The sequence below is a fragment of the Embiotoca jacksoni genome, unplaced genomic scaffold (genome assembly GCF_022577435.1).
Source record: "Embiotoca jacksoni isolate LCO1_2020_lvr unplaced genomic scaffold, fEmbJac1.0.p SCAF_70, whole genome shotgun sequence".
NCBI classification, from domain to species: Eukaryota; Metazoa; Chordata; class Actinopteri; family Embiotocidae; genus Embiotoca; species Embiotoca jacksoni.
In genome coordinates, this window is record NW_027185426.1 from 589,369 (window position 1) to 605,553 (window position 16,185).

Here is a 16,185-nt window from a genome sequence, read left to right on the forward strand (position 1 = left end):
AATTCACCGATGTCACCTCACGTGCACGCTATTGCTAAACGCTACAATTTACTGATGTTCCCTAAACGCCTCGCGTGCTGTCACTGGATGTGATTGGACAAATCGTGGCCAAATATTAGTTGGAAAACAGTGAAATAAGTCGTTCTTGCGTCATGTTTTATAGGGTGGGAATATATTCAATCATGAAATATATTTGTGACGCGTGATCTGATCTTTTCTTCCATATTACAGATTATTAAAACCTAAATAAAGGTACTGAGTGCTTTATAGGTTCTGCTTGTCGGATGCTTTTACTTTGACTTTTTTTTAGGTAGTACCGGTCTGACAGCTATAAAAAAAAAAACAATAAGAATGCTACTTCTAAATAATCTGGATTATTTATTATCAAGTGAATACCCTTCAATTGTTTATCATGTAAAAACTGTTCATTTCCAATCTTTGTAATTTCCTTGTTGTGGTGGAGCAGCTTCATGCAGAGACTCATGCACTTCTCTGCAGACGTAAAGAACTCGTCATCCTCACGTGTGTTTCAGTGAATCTTGAAAACAACGACGTCGTCTGAAACGGGTTCGCTGCAGCATCGGCTGCATGTTAACGTACGTCGGAGGTGTTTCACAGTTCAAGTTGCTGTTTAACTTTCCTGCTCGAACCCTCAGTGGGTTAAACAGGCGGCGTGTCAGCGCCGCGACCTTTGACCTGGATCTTTCCGATCCGTCCGGTTCACGGAGAGTTCAGGTCCGTTTGTCTCTTTCTGTCTGAAGGTCACAGATCCGCAGTGGAAAACCCACAATAATGAGAGAACAAACTCTTCCTTTCTTTCTTCTCTGTCTGTTCCACCACTCGGACAAATTAGAGCTTAACTTCATTAAAGTGACTCGTCTGATTGCGCAAGAGTCCGTCGCTCCGTCAATGTGTCGTTGTCGCCGCGCAGCGTTCCCGGCGTCCGGACCGACAATCGGCCGTCTGTCCGCCCGCTCGGACACAGCCGCCATTCAGACGTGGATACGAGGGAATAATTGAGCTGTTTATCGGAGAATATCACGTTTATCCTGGAGACGTTTGGCCGCTGGAGGTCGGCTCGAGTGTCGGCCGTCACAGTCCAGGACGTTGTGTTGGAGTATGTTGCATTTAGCAGGCGTTCAGGATTTAATGTACGTCTTGTTCTGATAGTGGGATATGTTTGATGTGGTGAACGTTTCCCAGGTGTTTCTACGCGGCTCGTTCGCTACCTGTCTTCCTTCATAGAAAGTAACAACATGCTTGGCTCCGGTTTCTGCAGCGAGAGGCTGTTGAAGGTTTTTGAGGACAGGAAATACTTTAAAGGAGCAGTGTGCAGGATTTAGTGGCATCTTGTGGTCAGGTGAGTGTTTGGTTTGTCCCTTCTGGGCTACTGTAGAAACATGGCAGCTCCGTAGAAGAGGGACCCGCCCACTGTGTAGACATGAAAGGCTAATTTTTTTTTTATTGTAAATATTATATTGTCTTTCTATCGTTCACACTGAATCCTTTAATACTCGTCCTGTTGAAAAGTTTTCCTGAAGACTGAAAACACTCATTCAGTCTGCAAACGACCCATAATGCAACACTCCCCTGTAGAAGAACACGCTCTCTCTGTTCACACAGAATATTTGATGCTCTGGCATGTTATTGTTAAATATGAGATATGACAAACGTAAAACTTCCCAGGATTAAATGTTTATTGCACTTATTTTACCTGATAAAGAAGGAAACGCATGAAATCTGATGACGCCTGATATTAAACTGGCAAATCAACGCTGGACAAGAGTCTTGGTTTGTTTGTTTTTCTTCTAGAGGATTGAACTCTTTCCCCCCAAACTCTTAATATTTGAATAAAAAGTGTAATAAATGGCAAAATCAGATCACAATACTTCAATACTAAATGTCCAAACATCAAATCAGTCCTCGTGTATCTGGATGGTATCGAATCAGGACGTCGCCCATCGTCCTCCCGCTCCGCTGAAACCATTCACGTCATTGATTGTGCTTTAAAAGCTGTGTATCACCTCGGTGCCCCGAGCCGACCCGGTCCAACCCAAAACACGCTGCACCCTCCGTGACCTCTACCGTCATGTTGAAATTCTTCCTCCAGATCTTTTTTTTGTTTTTGTGCTCACAGACTTTGTTAAAATACACAAACAGGTCCAAATAAAGATCTGTGGGATTTCCACTCCAAACCCTTCAAAGTTTGTTCATCTGCGTGTTCTGCAGAATAAAAGCCCGGCGGGCTGCGAGCGGCCGGTACCGATCTCATTCATGTGCGTCCTGCAGCAGAGGGAGGAGAGGCTGTTTGTTTGGACAGGAGGTGGAGAGGCTGGGTTTTTGGCTGCAGGCTGCAAGTTGCATAATGGCAGGAAAAGCAGTGTTGAGGGGAGAGGGGGGGACGTGAGGAAAGGTCAGCTTTTAAAACTGTAATGTGTCTGGAACTGTGAGTTTCCAGGATCAGGACCATCAATCCTGGAAGATACAGTAAAATGAATCAACGAGGACCGAGACTTTAAGCTCCGCCCACCTCAGGAAGAATCCCGTCTCTGGAATCAGACCTCTTATCTGGAACCTGAATACTTTGGATTCTTTCTCACATCTCTGCACTCGCCTGTATTTCAGGGGAAATGACATGAAAGTAAATGTTTAACGATTCCTCAGACAAAATATAAGAGCTTTTATTTTCAAAATTTTGAATTCTAATCTGGAGGAATTTTGTCAGCACGGTCCCGTTAGAGGAGTCGAGGTGGAATACGAGATGATATTTAACGATGAAATAAGAAACATCACGGAAAGAGTTAGCGATGGATATTTTCAAGCTAAACTACTTTTTGAAATTCGCTCTGAACAATTCGATTTCTCTTCGAATAATCGTATCTAATAACTGCAGAGATCGGAACATCTGGTTCTGACCGTGTGCAGCTGTTTGGGATTAATGGTGTGTGTGTGTGTGTGTGTGTGTGTGTGTGTGTGTGTGTGTGTGTGTGTATTAGGTGTGATGCTGATTTAACACAATGATATCTCCATTTCCTGGTTGAACAAAGGATGTGGTGTGTCCATGGCTCTTATTGATGGACCACACACACACACACACACACACACATACACACACACACACACACACACACACACACACACACACACACACACACACACATACACACACACACACACACAGCACTCAGCAGGCTCATTGATAATTGAAAGCCTCTATAGCAGCTTAAGAGCACACTGTGTGTTTAAGTGCCTGCAGAGTTGCGTAAAGATGTTAACACAAACAGTATGGCCGACTTAAATAATAGGACGCAGTGTGTGTGTGTGTGTGTGTGTGTGTGTGTGTGTGTGTGTGTGTGTGTGTGTGTGTGTGTGTGTGTGAGAACAACATGCATGAACTAACTCACACGAACAGATGACTAATTCATGATGAAGTTATGAAATATGGATTCACAGAACAGTGAACACAGCGCAGCTCTCATGTCACACACACACACACACACACACACACACACACACACACACACACACACACTGCTTCTTCTGTATCAATGAAATCTAAAAATAAAATTCAAATAAATGCAAGTGTAAAAGAATTTTAATCATTTAGTTGATAAAACTTTGGAAAAAAACACCAAAAAAAGTATTTATTTTTTAAGGTAAAGCAGAAAATCGTCACATGAAACTGAGAACAAATGATGTCATCGGTTGATGTTCTGCACCAGTGTTTCCAAAACTTTGGCACGTGGACCCACCGGTGGTACGCCAGAGTCTTACTGAAAGACCCGAACAGTTGCACTCCAAAGTACAAAATGTTTTAATTTACTATTATTACAGACTACAGTTATTAGACTTGAACACATCATGTACGTGGTCTGATTTGTTCCACTTCAGTTAATGATGTCATCATGGCAGCGCCCGTTTAAAGGACAAAAAACACAAACAGTAGATAGAAATTTGAAGTTGATGTTAATTTGTGAGTTTATTGGAACAGATTTCATATTTTTCTCAGTTTAATGGATTTTTCAGTTTTATTTTGAAGGTTCATCCTCGACTCGGTTCACAGTTCCTGTTTCATTTTGCTTCGTCTTTGTCCTGTTTGCTTCCCTGAGATCATGTGTGATGTTCCACTGGGATGTTCCACTGGGATCCAGTTCTCTGTTTGTGGTCGGATCCACAGTTGAATCAATGGTTTTCTAGAGTCCTGGTTCTTTCTGGTTCTCTCTGGTTCTCTGAGTCATGGTTCTTTCTGGTTCTCTGTAGTTCTCTCTGGTTCTCTTGTAGTTCTCTCTGGTTCTTTCCTGGTTTTCTGTGGTTCTCTGTTGTTCTCTGTAGTTCTCTCTGGTTCTTTCCTGGTTTTCTGTGGTTCTCTGTTGTTCTCTGTAGTTCTCTGTTGTTCTCTGTAGTTTTCTATGGTTCTTTCCTGGTTTTCTGTGGTTCTCTGTTGTTCTCTGTAGTTCTCTGTTGTTCTCTGTAGTTCTCTATGGTTCTTTCCTGGTTCTCTGTGGTTCTCTGTAGTTCTCTGTAGTTGTCTGTGGTTCTCTGTGGTTCTCTCTAGTTGTCTGTGGTTCTCTGTAGTTCTCTATAGTTCTCTGTAGTTCTATGTGGTTCTCTGTAGTTCTCTATGGTTCTTTCCTGGTTCTCTGTAGTTCTCTGTGGTTCTCTGTAGTTGTCTGTGGTTCTCTAGTTCTCTGTGGTTCTCTGTAGTTGTCTGTGGTTCTCTAGTTCTCTGTGGTTCTCTGTAGTTGTCTGTGGTTCTCTATAGTTATCTGTGGTTCTCTGTAGTTCTCTGTGGTTCTCTGTGGTTCTCTATAGTTCTCTGTGGTTCTCTGTAGTTCTCTGTGGTTCTCTGTAGTTCTCTGTCGTTATCTGTGGTTCTCTGTCGTTATCTGTGGTTTTCTGTAGTTCCCTGTGGTTCTCTGTGGTTCTCCGTGGTCTCTTTGTCTCTGTTGAATCTGTGCTCTGAACAAAACAACTCGCCTGAGTGAGTAAATGTGACCACATGACTAATTGATGGCGAGCCGCCCTCCTCTGCTGCTGCCGTGAGGTTCCACCTGCTCCACCATCACACGGGTCGTTTGGGTTTGTCGAAGCTCGGTTCAGTTCACTGAATGATTTATATTTAATGATTTATTTCAGTAAATCATTAAATATAATGTGACACATTAGGTGATTAGGAGACAAAAATCATCAGATTTTCACATTTTTCAGCAGCTGAAATCTGAACTATCTGTGTGGAAAGAGAATGAGAGTGCAAACTAATGTTGTGTTTGTTAGTTGAATAATTTCTGCAGCTCGAAAAAGAAGGACATTATATATTTGAAACATTATTTGTGTTTGAGTGTTTCATAAGACACTTGACAAAAACAGGTAAATAAAGTCAAGTTTTATTAATCAAAAAAAGAGAAATGTGAAAATGCAGTACATCCTGCAGCTTATCCTGATCAAACTGAACACGTTACCTCGGCAACCAGAACGGATCAGGATTCTTCAAGCATGTTTAAATCAAGGCAAAGAAACACTAACTTCATTTTAAACCTTCAAGTTGATGAATTTTAAAACACGACAGTAAAAATGAAACCGTAACGAAGCTGTTCACCATGTCTACAAACCTCAGGAAGGTCAACCACAAACAACATGTATCCCACAATGCCTCATTAGGGCCCAGACTGCACTGGGAGGGAGAGGGGGGGGGTGCAGGGGTCAGAGGTCAAGGAGCTCCTTAAAGGGCCAGATCATTCTGTCAGCATGAAACACACAAGAGTAATTAATCACGTACACTTTTTACTTCTGTCCTGCTGCTGTGATGTGGCAGCAGCTGATTGGTCGACTGCAATTTTTAAAATAAATATTCTTGATAATGATGCAGAATGAAGTAAAACTGCAGGTTTGTTTTAGTGTGCCGACCGAAGCGATGACGTTGGACTCGCTGCTCACATCTTCATGTTAATAACAGCTGGACTCGGCCTTCTCACTCTTTTTTTCCGTCCCTCTCTTTGTGTCACTTTCTGTCTCCTCTGTCTGCTGGCTGCTTTCACTGCTGTGATCTCATCCCCTCCGACTGCTGACACATTCCTCTGCTTTCACCCTTTTACCCCCCCTCCCCTCCCCCCCTCTCCCTTTTGTCAGTGTGTGTTGGGCTTTTTTCTCACATGGCCTCAGAAACTGGATGCTTCAGTCAGCTTTAATCTCTGAGCTGCAGTGGAGAATATCTCAAATATGTCTGTTCACATTTGAGCAAAAATCCTTCGTCCTGTTTGCGTGAGAAGACGATTGGTTTAAACTCTCGGGTTGGTTCTGGAGTCCCAGGAAAGATTTTCATGCCGATTTAAGAGGGAAAAAAAATTGTCTTTTAACAGGAAGAAACCTGTTAAAGTCTTGAGGATCTGAAGGAATCCACTTCTGACCATATTTTTAAAATAAACCTGAAGCGCTCTGTTGTTTTTCTAATTGTTTCATCTTTGTTCTACTTTTCTCTTTATTTTTTATTGTGTTTTAAGTTTCTTTCATCTCACTCTGTGATGCATGTTTTTGGAGGCATTGCTGTATGAAAGGTGCTGTATGACTATATGAACAAATAAAGAGAGAGCAGCATGTTGTATAGACGAGATGATGGACGCGTAGTCGCTCTGAATCTAAACATACGTGATGTCTGCGTGTTCAGGTTTGTCGTTTGAATGAAATCTGATGTGTTGGAGTGGTTTTAGTTATTAATAACTGCAGTTCTCTGAGTATGAAACATCTCAAAACTTGTGTCGGAGCAGGATTGTTGCATTTTATTGTTAAATGACTTTTTAGTAAATGGCCCCAAACATTATTTATTAATTCCTGTTTCAATTTGAGTCATTTGTTTTCAACATGATTGTGTCATCGTGGTGATTTTGAAACCGTATTTGTACGAATGGTTTACTGACTTTGTGTTTCAGGAGAGAACTTGATGCTTTTTTCAGTGGGATTGTATTTGCCCCTAGTGGCCCTCACTGGTGTTACACTTTAAGGCTTCACTTTTCAGACCAGGACGCTTACGTCCGTTTCTATACGGAGTCTGTGGCGCCGCCCTGCTGTTAACTTCCTGTTGGAGGACACTTTATAACCGGCTTTAAGTTGAATTCAAAAATTGTGTTGGTTTGGAGAAAAACAGCAGTTTGTCTCCAGTAGTGTAAAAAACAATGAAATCTCCTGTTTGAAGGTGAAATCTGAAACGATCAGCAGCAGCGAGCTGAACGGAAACACGTGAAAATAAAAAGTCACACCTCCACACGTCTGTTATCTTTTTCCTTTTAGAGATGATAAAATAACAGTGAGAAGAGAGAGGAGAGCGTCGTGTTTTCAGCTCCGTTTGCCCATTGATTGATCGGAGTAACCATGGCAACCTCTAACTGCATTATCAGTGAACCTTCTCTGATAACCTAATTAAAGGAGGCAGGGACGCCGGCAGCTTCAAACAGCGTCAGAGAGGATTTACTGGAGAGAATCGGTTCAAAATGATTGATTGAAATCAGACGGCACCGTGTTGATTTTGTCCTCCAGTGATGTTCCACAGGAAGCCGTCGTAATTACAGAGGAAGAGGAGCCCGAGTTCTTCGCTGTCTTTGTGCTCCGTCACGTGTCAGTTCGTCTTCCTCACAACAACGGAGCTGATAACACGTCTGTCCGTCACGTTAACAATCGGAGGATTCCAGCTGTCGCTCAGCCGAAGTCTGGATTCAAATCTGAACGGCAGGAAGTCAAAAGGTCCCAAAACAGAAGCTGTTGAAGGTCTCTGAGTCTGAGAGCACGGCCGCATGAAGCAGCTTCAATTAGTAATAAAAAATCATTCATAAAAAGGAGACTCGTTCAGCAGGAACGTCCTCTCTGTTGGTTTCATCCTTTCATCCAGACTCAAACACACTTTTCTCTTCTTCAAACTCCACAGTGGGAATCTGAAAGCAGCTCTTCAGGGTTTTTTTTTAGGGAAAATGACCAACAATGAGAATAAGGGGGATATTATTAAAATAATATTTTAATATTCTTGACAATACGACAAAGTACTGAAAAATATTTAATTGTTAATTTCAACAACTGCAACAAAACCTGACCGATTTAATCAGAAACCTGACGATACTACGTCCCGCCCACCGATAGCTGTAACCTGACTGCACCACAGACCTGTCAATCAAACAGACACGCCCCCAAAAACAGGTCTTCTTGAATCTTCTTTTCTAATGAATGAGGGATTATTTTCAGATGGACCTCCAGAAAACTAATAAGAAGGAGTGACTTTAGCTAACAACACCGAGATAACTGATGGACACATTTTATTCACTTTGGATTTGATGAGAGAAGTTGAATGGGAGTCTATGGAGCCGGAGGCTTTTTGGAGCCGACCTCTAGTGGCACTCGCTGGTATTGCAGCTGAAGACACTTCTGGATTGGAACCATTTTGTCTGTGGAAATCACTGTGAACAATGCGACATGGCTCCTGTAGGGGGCAGTACAGTTTATTGTAAACGGATGAATGTGTGATTTGTGGGTTGTGACTCTAAATTGAGGCTCTGAGTGAAGTTATGAGGTCACTGCTTGTTGGTTTGGATGCAGGTTTGTAGTTTTCTGAGCGGAACGAGGAAGACGAAGACGTTCAGTCCTCTTCGTGTTGTCGAGGTTTTTCACCGAGGACGGAGCTTTCTACCAAAACACATGCATAACGTTTGATCACGTGTCTTTGAATGTCTGAGAACATGATGACTGATGCGGTCGAACGTGGTTACCATGACGACACCTCCGAAGCCCGTCAGGTAGCTCACGTGACCTCCGAGGAACTTCTTAACGGGGACCAAAGTGTCGTCCTTCTTTCCCTGCTGCTGTCGTACTGTCCTCTAAGCTGGGAGGACTGCCTGTTGCCATGGTTACCAGTGATTTGGGTTAATTCCCTCTGTTAAAACGCGGCTGCAGCATCTGTGTTTTTATTTTTTTTATTTTTTGTGTTAGAAACAGAGTGGGATCAGCAAACCTAGAGGAAGGTGACGGGCCTGTTTTTAAAGAGAAAGCCTTCCAAATCTGGATCAACTGAATATTTTGAATACAGAACGAGACATTAGAAGATGTTTCTTCATTTGATCACCAGATTTCTCTCCTTCGTGTGTTGAACCAAAAAACTGTAAAAAATCGATTTGGAATAAAGTTATTGGAAAGATTTTTTTTTTTTCTTCGTCTCCTCCGTCCTGTCCCCTTGTGTCCTCCATCCTGTCGCCTCCGTCCTGTCCCCTCGTCTCCTCCGTCCTGTCTTTGTCTCCTCTGTCCTGTCCTCGTCTCTTGCATCGCTTCGTCTCCTCCGTCCTGTCTCCTCCATCCCATCCCCTCGTCTCCCATGTCCTGTCCTCGTCTCCTCTATCCCGTCTCCTCCGTCCTGTCCCCTCGTCTCCTCCATCCCGTCCCCTCGTCTCCCATGTCCGGTCCTCGTCTCCTGCATCCCCTTGTCTCCTCCTTCCTGTCATCGTCTCCTGCATCCCCTCGTCTCCTCCGTCCCGTCCTGTCCCCTCGTCTCCTCTGAGTCTCTGCGTTTGATGGTGTCGGGTCAGATATCTGCTGCTGCCCTACATGTCTCCGTGTGTCCTACATGTCTCCGTGTGTCCTACATACAGCTGCAGAGAGGAGAGCTGATGGATGACTCCCTAATGCACGTCCCAGATTTACATCACACACACACACACACACACACCTGTGTGTGTGTGTGTGTGTGTGTGTGTGTGTGTGTGTGTGTGTGTGTGTGTGTGTGTTCTGCAGTGAAGGTTGAAGTCACCTCTCTCCTCCTTCTGTAGGTTTGAATGTGACGATGAAAACATTGTGAACAGAACTGTACTTTTTATTACGAGATAAATATTACTGAGATGTTCAGCAGCATGATTTTCATCTTCAGCAGGAAGTTGTTACCAAAAAATGTTTTTTTGCTAATTCCTAAAGTTTTACTGCAAAAAAAGAACTCACATAAAACTCCACAAATTACATCACAATTCTTGAGAAAACACGCCACAAAATCAAACTTTTTTTTCCTCCAAAATATGAATGAAAATGTTTATTTATCAGATTATAAAGGTGGAGATGAAATCGTGTGGAATAATTCCCACGTGATCCGTCTGAACTTGTTTCATCGTGTTTGTAAATCGATTGAAATCTTTCATGGTTCAGTTTATGAGAATTCATCTTCAAAATCAACATGAACGCTTATTTTATCCCTGAAAATGTCAGAAGCAGCAGAGGTTGTTTTTCCCCCGATTAAGTGGTGTGTGTGTGTGTGTGTGTGTGTGTGTGTGTGTGTGTGTGTGTGTGTGTGTGTGTGTGTGTGTGTGTGTTACAGTTAATGGAGAGGTTGTGGTGAGAGTTGTAACGTTGGCGTCTTGTCCTGCGTGGGAGTCGTTGAATGCAGCGCCGGATGCTGCCTGGTTTCGGTTGCCATGGCGAACAGTTGATACTTGAATAGTAAAATAATGGGTGGGGGGGGGGGGCTATAAATACAGAGAAGAGAGATCCATCTGTTTCATCCGTCTGTACATCTCCTGCTTTCTGATCATTACTTCTGTGGATAAAAAGGTTGATTTTAAGACACTGAAAGTGTTCTTTAATATCAGAAACTTCATGTTTATATTATTATTAGTCGTCATATTTTGTTTACTATCATAAATGATGAAAAACAAGCAGCAGCTCTGCAGATATTTGACCTTTTCTGGCCTGAAGAGGATTAACTGATTAACCAGCTGCTGATGAATTTTATTACAATAATCGACTCTGAAGAAACGTTTTCTCTCCGCTAATAAACAAAACAACAACAAATCAACTATCGGAACAAGCAAGAAAATGTTTTTCTTTTTTTACACGATGGTTTGATTTTATTTAGTTTTACTTTTAATTTACAGGAGATTTTTCTCCGGACGGCCTTCAGTCCAAATATCATTGAAGCAGATTTTAACCCTCGGAAGTGTCTGGAATGTGTTAAAAGGTGTCTCCGTGTGTCTCTGTCCCCTGCTGCCATGTCTCCGTGTGTCTCTGTGTGTCCCCGTCCCCTGCTGCCGTGTCTCCTCAGCTCTTTGCTGTAGTTTGTCTTCAGTTTCACTAAAGTTATTCTTCGTCCTCCTGAATCTCCAGTCGTGTCTTTGTGCGTCTGTCGGCAGCTCGATGCATGCTGGGACAGCGGTAACCATGGAGACGAGGATAATGTTCGTCTTTCAGTGCAGACTCGGGGGGCGAGAGAACAGATTAAAGTTTATTTACTACAGTTAGAGTTTGAGAGCGAGGAGGAAGTCCTGCTGCTGTCGTCATGGAGACGCCGATATTTGGGAAGACGCCAGTTATATTTTGCAGCAGCAGAGAAAATAATTCATGCGGCAGTTTAGTTCTCCTCCTTCACACCTATAAAAGAGAACAAAGCAGCTTTAATCAGCAGGAATGTTTCAGCTGCAGTTTTCTCATTAAAATTATTAAGATTATTACAAAATAATGAATCCGTCAAAACAAGCTCACCTCCCTCAAGATATTTCTTTAAGGACTAAAGTTCTCCCTGTTTTACTTTACATGACAACACACGTGTCCTCTGTATGTTGTAGTGCAAAATTTATGAACTAATTTAATCACAAATGATGATTGAACTGATTGTTCATACAGTCAAAAATCATTCATCAAACCGTCACCATCTTGTTAGTTCGGAGCGGTTTGGAGCAGGAAGTGACCATATTTGGACGAGCTGGGGGAGGAGCCAGCGGTGGATCTGACCGATCTGATTGGAAACCTGACGATACTACGTCCCGCCCACCGATAGCTGTAACCTGACTGCACCACAGACCTGTCAACTTTGTATTTGATGAGAGAAGTTGAATGGGAGTCTATGGAGCCGGAGGCTTTTTGGAGCCGACCTCTAGTGACACTCGCTGGTATTGTAGCTGAAGAACACTTCTGGATCAGAACCATTTTACAGACCTGAAGCGACAAACTCTTTTATTAACAATCTGAAGTCGGTGTCCTTATCTAGTCTCTGACTGTTTAAATCTTAAACACTTCAAACTTTAGCTGTTAAAACAGGTTTTAAAATACCGTTGAGGTCAAAAACTGCCAAGTAATTCATTGACTTTTGGTGTTTTTTGGTGAAATCTGATGATATTTCATTCGCTGCCCGACTGTTAACAACAAATGCAACACAATCCTGCTGAAGACACTTAACCTATCATTTCATACCTCTAGTGGACTGACGGGTGTATTACACACTTTGACTTGAATCCAGGTTGTATTTCGATCATTGTCAGACCTCTTTTCTCTCTTTTCAGTCCTAATGTTCATTAACAGGTGTCTTAAATATATTTTCTTGCCTGCTGTAAACAGAAACCGACAGTTGGCTGTCTTAAAACAGCTGACTGGAAGCTGATTAGCCGATTACACAAACATGTCGATTAGAGCATAATTAACAAATGAGATTTGAATCTTTTTAATGAGTTAATCGCAGGTTGTCGTGTTTCTCGTCACGGAGGTTTTGTGTGTCTGTTTGTGGTCGTAGATTCAGTTGTAGGTTGTTTTCTGTCCCTCCTTCATCTCTAACTGTAAAACATCTTATAAATTAGATGTTGATATGATATTAAACATGTTAGGAGGTGGTTGGAGTGAAGGATGCTGGGAAGAGGAGGAGGACATTATCTCCATGTTGCATCATGGGTAATGTAGGCTCCAGTGTGTTTGCAGGCAGGTCTCCGGTTTGGATTTGGACTGATTGATCTGTTGTTTGTCCTCCGGTCATCAAACTATTACAGGGCTGCAAATAATGATCATTTTTATCATTAATTATCAATAAAAGTCAGAAATGACGTAATAAAATGGATTAATTTATCAAAACCTCCTCAGATATTCCGTTCATCATGACGTCTCCTGAACTGATCAGTTATCAGATCAATCTTCAGTTTTATTGAACTGTATAATCTGATTTTTTTAAAAGTCTGAACAGTGGAGAGTTTCCATCGATCATCCTGTCGTCGCTCTATTTCCGTCCTTCCCGTTGTCCCTTATCTCCTCCTCCTCCTCCTGCTATAAATATCACCTCCTCTGGCTCCATCCCTCTCTCTCTCCCTCTCCTCCTCCTCCTCCTCCCCCTCCCAGCATGCTCGCTCGCCCCTCCACCCCAGAAGATGACGTCATCGTTTCAGGCGGCGCCGTCGGTTTGGTCCTTCAACAGGAAACACAAACATAAAATAAAAGAAGTTCTGAGCTTCAGAAACCTAAAATGAATCATCAATAATGCAGATTTTCACATTATTTCTTATTTTTCTATCCAGCAGGTTTTCCTGCTTTAATGTTGAAGTTTCCAACTTTAACTGGTTAAAATCAATCATCTCTAATGTCGACCCTTCATCTGCTGCTCCTCTTCCTCCTTTATCTGCTTAAAAGTAAAAACTATTCGTTAGTTCGGATACCATCAGGTTACTGTCTGAGCTCAGACATGTTTTATTTCTAAAATATTAAATGATTACAAACTATTTGTAATAAATAATCACAGTTTTCTGGAATAAAATCAAATTAAATGATAAATTAATTTGGATTTGGGCCTGTTGTTGTTGTTGTTGTTGTTGGTGGTGGTGGTCCTTTTCAGCAAGACTGTCGTATCCCACCAGTGGTACACGCACCACAGTTTGGGAATCACATTAATACACAACAACGCTGCACAAACATCAAACGGAATGAAAACTATAAACAAGTTCAATTAAAAACAAATGAAGCAACAAAAACATCTGAATATGAAAACGAAGAAAAAAAAATCAATATTAAACAAAACAAGGATGTTCATGATTTTAAATCTTGATATTAAAAATGTTAAATCTGGAGATGCTGGTGACAATAAATGGCTCGCTGGAGATGTGAATCGTGTTGTTTATGGGATGTAAACAGGAAGTTCAGTGTTTCCATGGAGGTCAGTTATTCAGCGTTAAACATGAGTAGACATTTGTTTACGTTTCTGATCTGCTCTGAGAAGTTTTGGGTTTGTGATGTCACCGGACCTTTAAAGCCTCTGAACGTTCTCCGACGGGTTCATGAATGGAAACCTCATCGGTTCTGATCGAGTTCTGAGTCGGAGACGTCGTGCTGATGTTTTTTTTTTTTTTTTTTTTCAAACACCTGAACTCAGCTGTTCCTTTAACGTCCTGCAGTGACACTTTCTAAAAACTCTGTGTTGTCATGACTCCGGCTGGTGTGTGTGTTTTATCACTTCTGCGTGAGTGCACATTGTTTTAGCCTCGCTCTGGCAGCACACACACACACACACACACACACACACACACACACACACACACACACACACACACAGGGTCCCAGTGGTGGCGTATTTTTAGCGTAGCAACACAAGCAGCTCCAGCCTGACTGGTTGTTGAGCTGCAAGTGGGTGGCAGCACACACACACACACACACACACACACACACACACACACACACACACACACACACACACACACACACACACACAGTATCAGCGTGGAACTGCGCATCTGTTCAGAGCAACAGTTTTTTCGCTGTGCAGACGTAGGAGTAACTGCAGGAGTAATCTCATTGGTCGGGCTTGCCGTCAGTGGGCGGAGCCAGAGGGAGCTGTGACGTGAGTTTGAATTCACTGCAGTGAGGAAAAGGGGGACAGGATAGCAAATCAGAGAGCAGATCTGAGACTTTATCTTGGAGCACAGCGGTCCTTGAACAAGAGTCCAAAACGTCTGCGTGCCGAGATCTGACCCGACCCGACCCGACCGCCCGCCTGCAGACTCTCTGATCTGTGCTGGAGGTTCTGTGTCGACTCGCGGTTCCATCTGCTGACTGCAGAGGTCCGACCGGACTGCTGATGTCTGTTTACCTGCTGGGAGTGCTCAGACCTCCTCAGTGACAGCGAATGCACCAAGTGCATTAAAATTACAGTCAATAAAAACAAAGTCAGCAGCAGCAAAAAAAACTAAAAGTTTAATTTTATAATAAAATCCTGCTTTTAGGGTACAGATTAAAATAATATCTATATAATATATCATTTCTTTGTTAATTGATAATGTAAATGATCTTCAATTTCAGCCCTGAAATGAGTTGGTCCCTGAACGCCTCTCAGCTCTGACAGGTTGGATGTGTGTGTTCAAAGTGCGTGTTCGTTGTTGCGTCTCTGATGTTGTAGTGATGTGTTGTGACCAGAAGGAGGCGCCATCGTCTGAGTTTACAGACAAACTGTGAGGCTGTAGCAGCGTGCAGCCAATCAGAGAGCAGAGTCACAGTCACATGACAGCAGAGCGGAGATGGAGTGAATTTATATTATTTATATTATATTTATGTTAATGTGCTTTCAATAGTAAGTTAATGTTGTCTGTAGGTTTAAACAGAAATCAATTAAAGTCAATTTACACATCACATTTTATTAAAGTGATTTACAAATACACAAATAAACACTGACAAGAATACAATACATACAATTTAAATAAAAAAAAACTACTTGGCAATAGAACAATAATAAGGACTGTGTTTTATTTCATTTTCAGCCACTTTCACATTCAAATTCATATTTCTTCAACTGTTTTTCCTTTTTTTCTATTTTAACAATTAAACAAAATACAATAAAAGAAAACAAAAAAAACAATTTCTCTCCAGCTTTTAAATATTGGTCCTTGGAATATTGGGGAAGATAGTGAATTAAGATTTTTTTTTTTAATTTATTTTTTTATAGTGTAAAATCCCAGTATAACTTCACTAACACAACAACAACAATGAAGTGATAAGAAATATTTATTATTAATTAATTATTTAAAAAAACGATAAAATATCAATGTCAAAATAAATGGAAGTGTTTGTGACGTCAGAAATGTGTTTTCTAACCAACAGACTATAAATCCGTCTTCTCCCTCCTGTGTTTATGATCCATACACTCACCCTCTGACTCCGCCCCTCTGACTCCACCCATCTGACTCCGCCCCTCCGACTCCACCCCTCTGACTCCGCCCCTCTGACTCCGCCCCTCCGACTCCACCCCTCTGACTCCGCCCCCTCTCTGTCTTGCAGGTTTTCCTACAGTCTTCTCGGCCTGCCCGGTCAGAGCCGCTCTGAGCGCCTGCCAGGGTCCCCGTCGCTAACGGCAGCAGGCAGCAGGCGGCGGAGAGAGGGGGCGGAGTCGCGGCGAGGTCACGATGACGTCGGTGGCGGGCGAGTTCGACCACATGG

The 16,185-nt window shown here is 42.3% G+C and overlaps 1 protein-coding gene across 2 annotated transcripts in view; it reads left to right on the forward strand.

Annotated features, from left to right (window-relative positions):
• Window positions 1–16,185, forward strand: part of LOC138215171 (spectrin beta chain, non-erythrocytic 1) — an 87,222-nt gene that overhangs the window by 11,248 nt on the left and 59,789 nt on the right. For both annotated transcript variants that reach the window (XM_069177179.1, XM_069177180.1), the window contains exon 2: window positions 16,027–16,185. This exon is cut by the window's right edge and continues 117 nt beyond it. In XM_069177179.1, coding sequence (XP_069033280.1) covers window positions 16,152–16,185 — 34 coding nt within the window. In that variant the 5' untranslated portion in view covers window positions 16,027–16,151. The remainder of the gene's footprint in view (window positions 1–16,026) is intronic.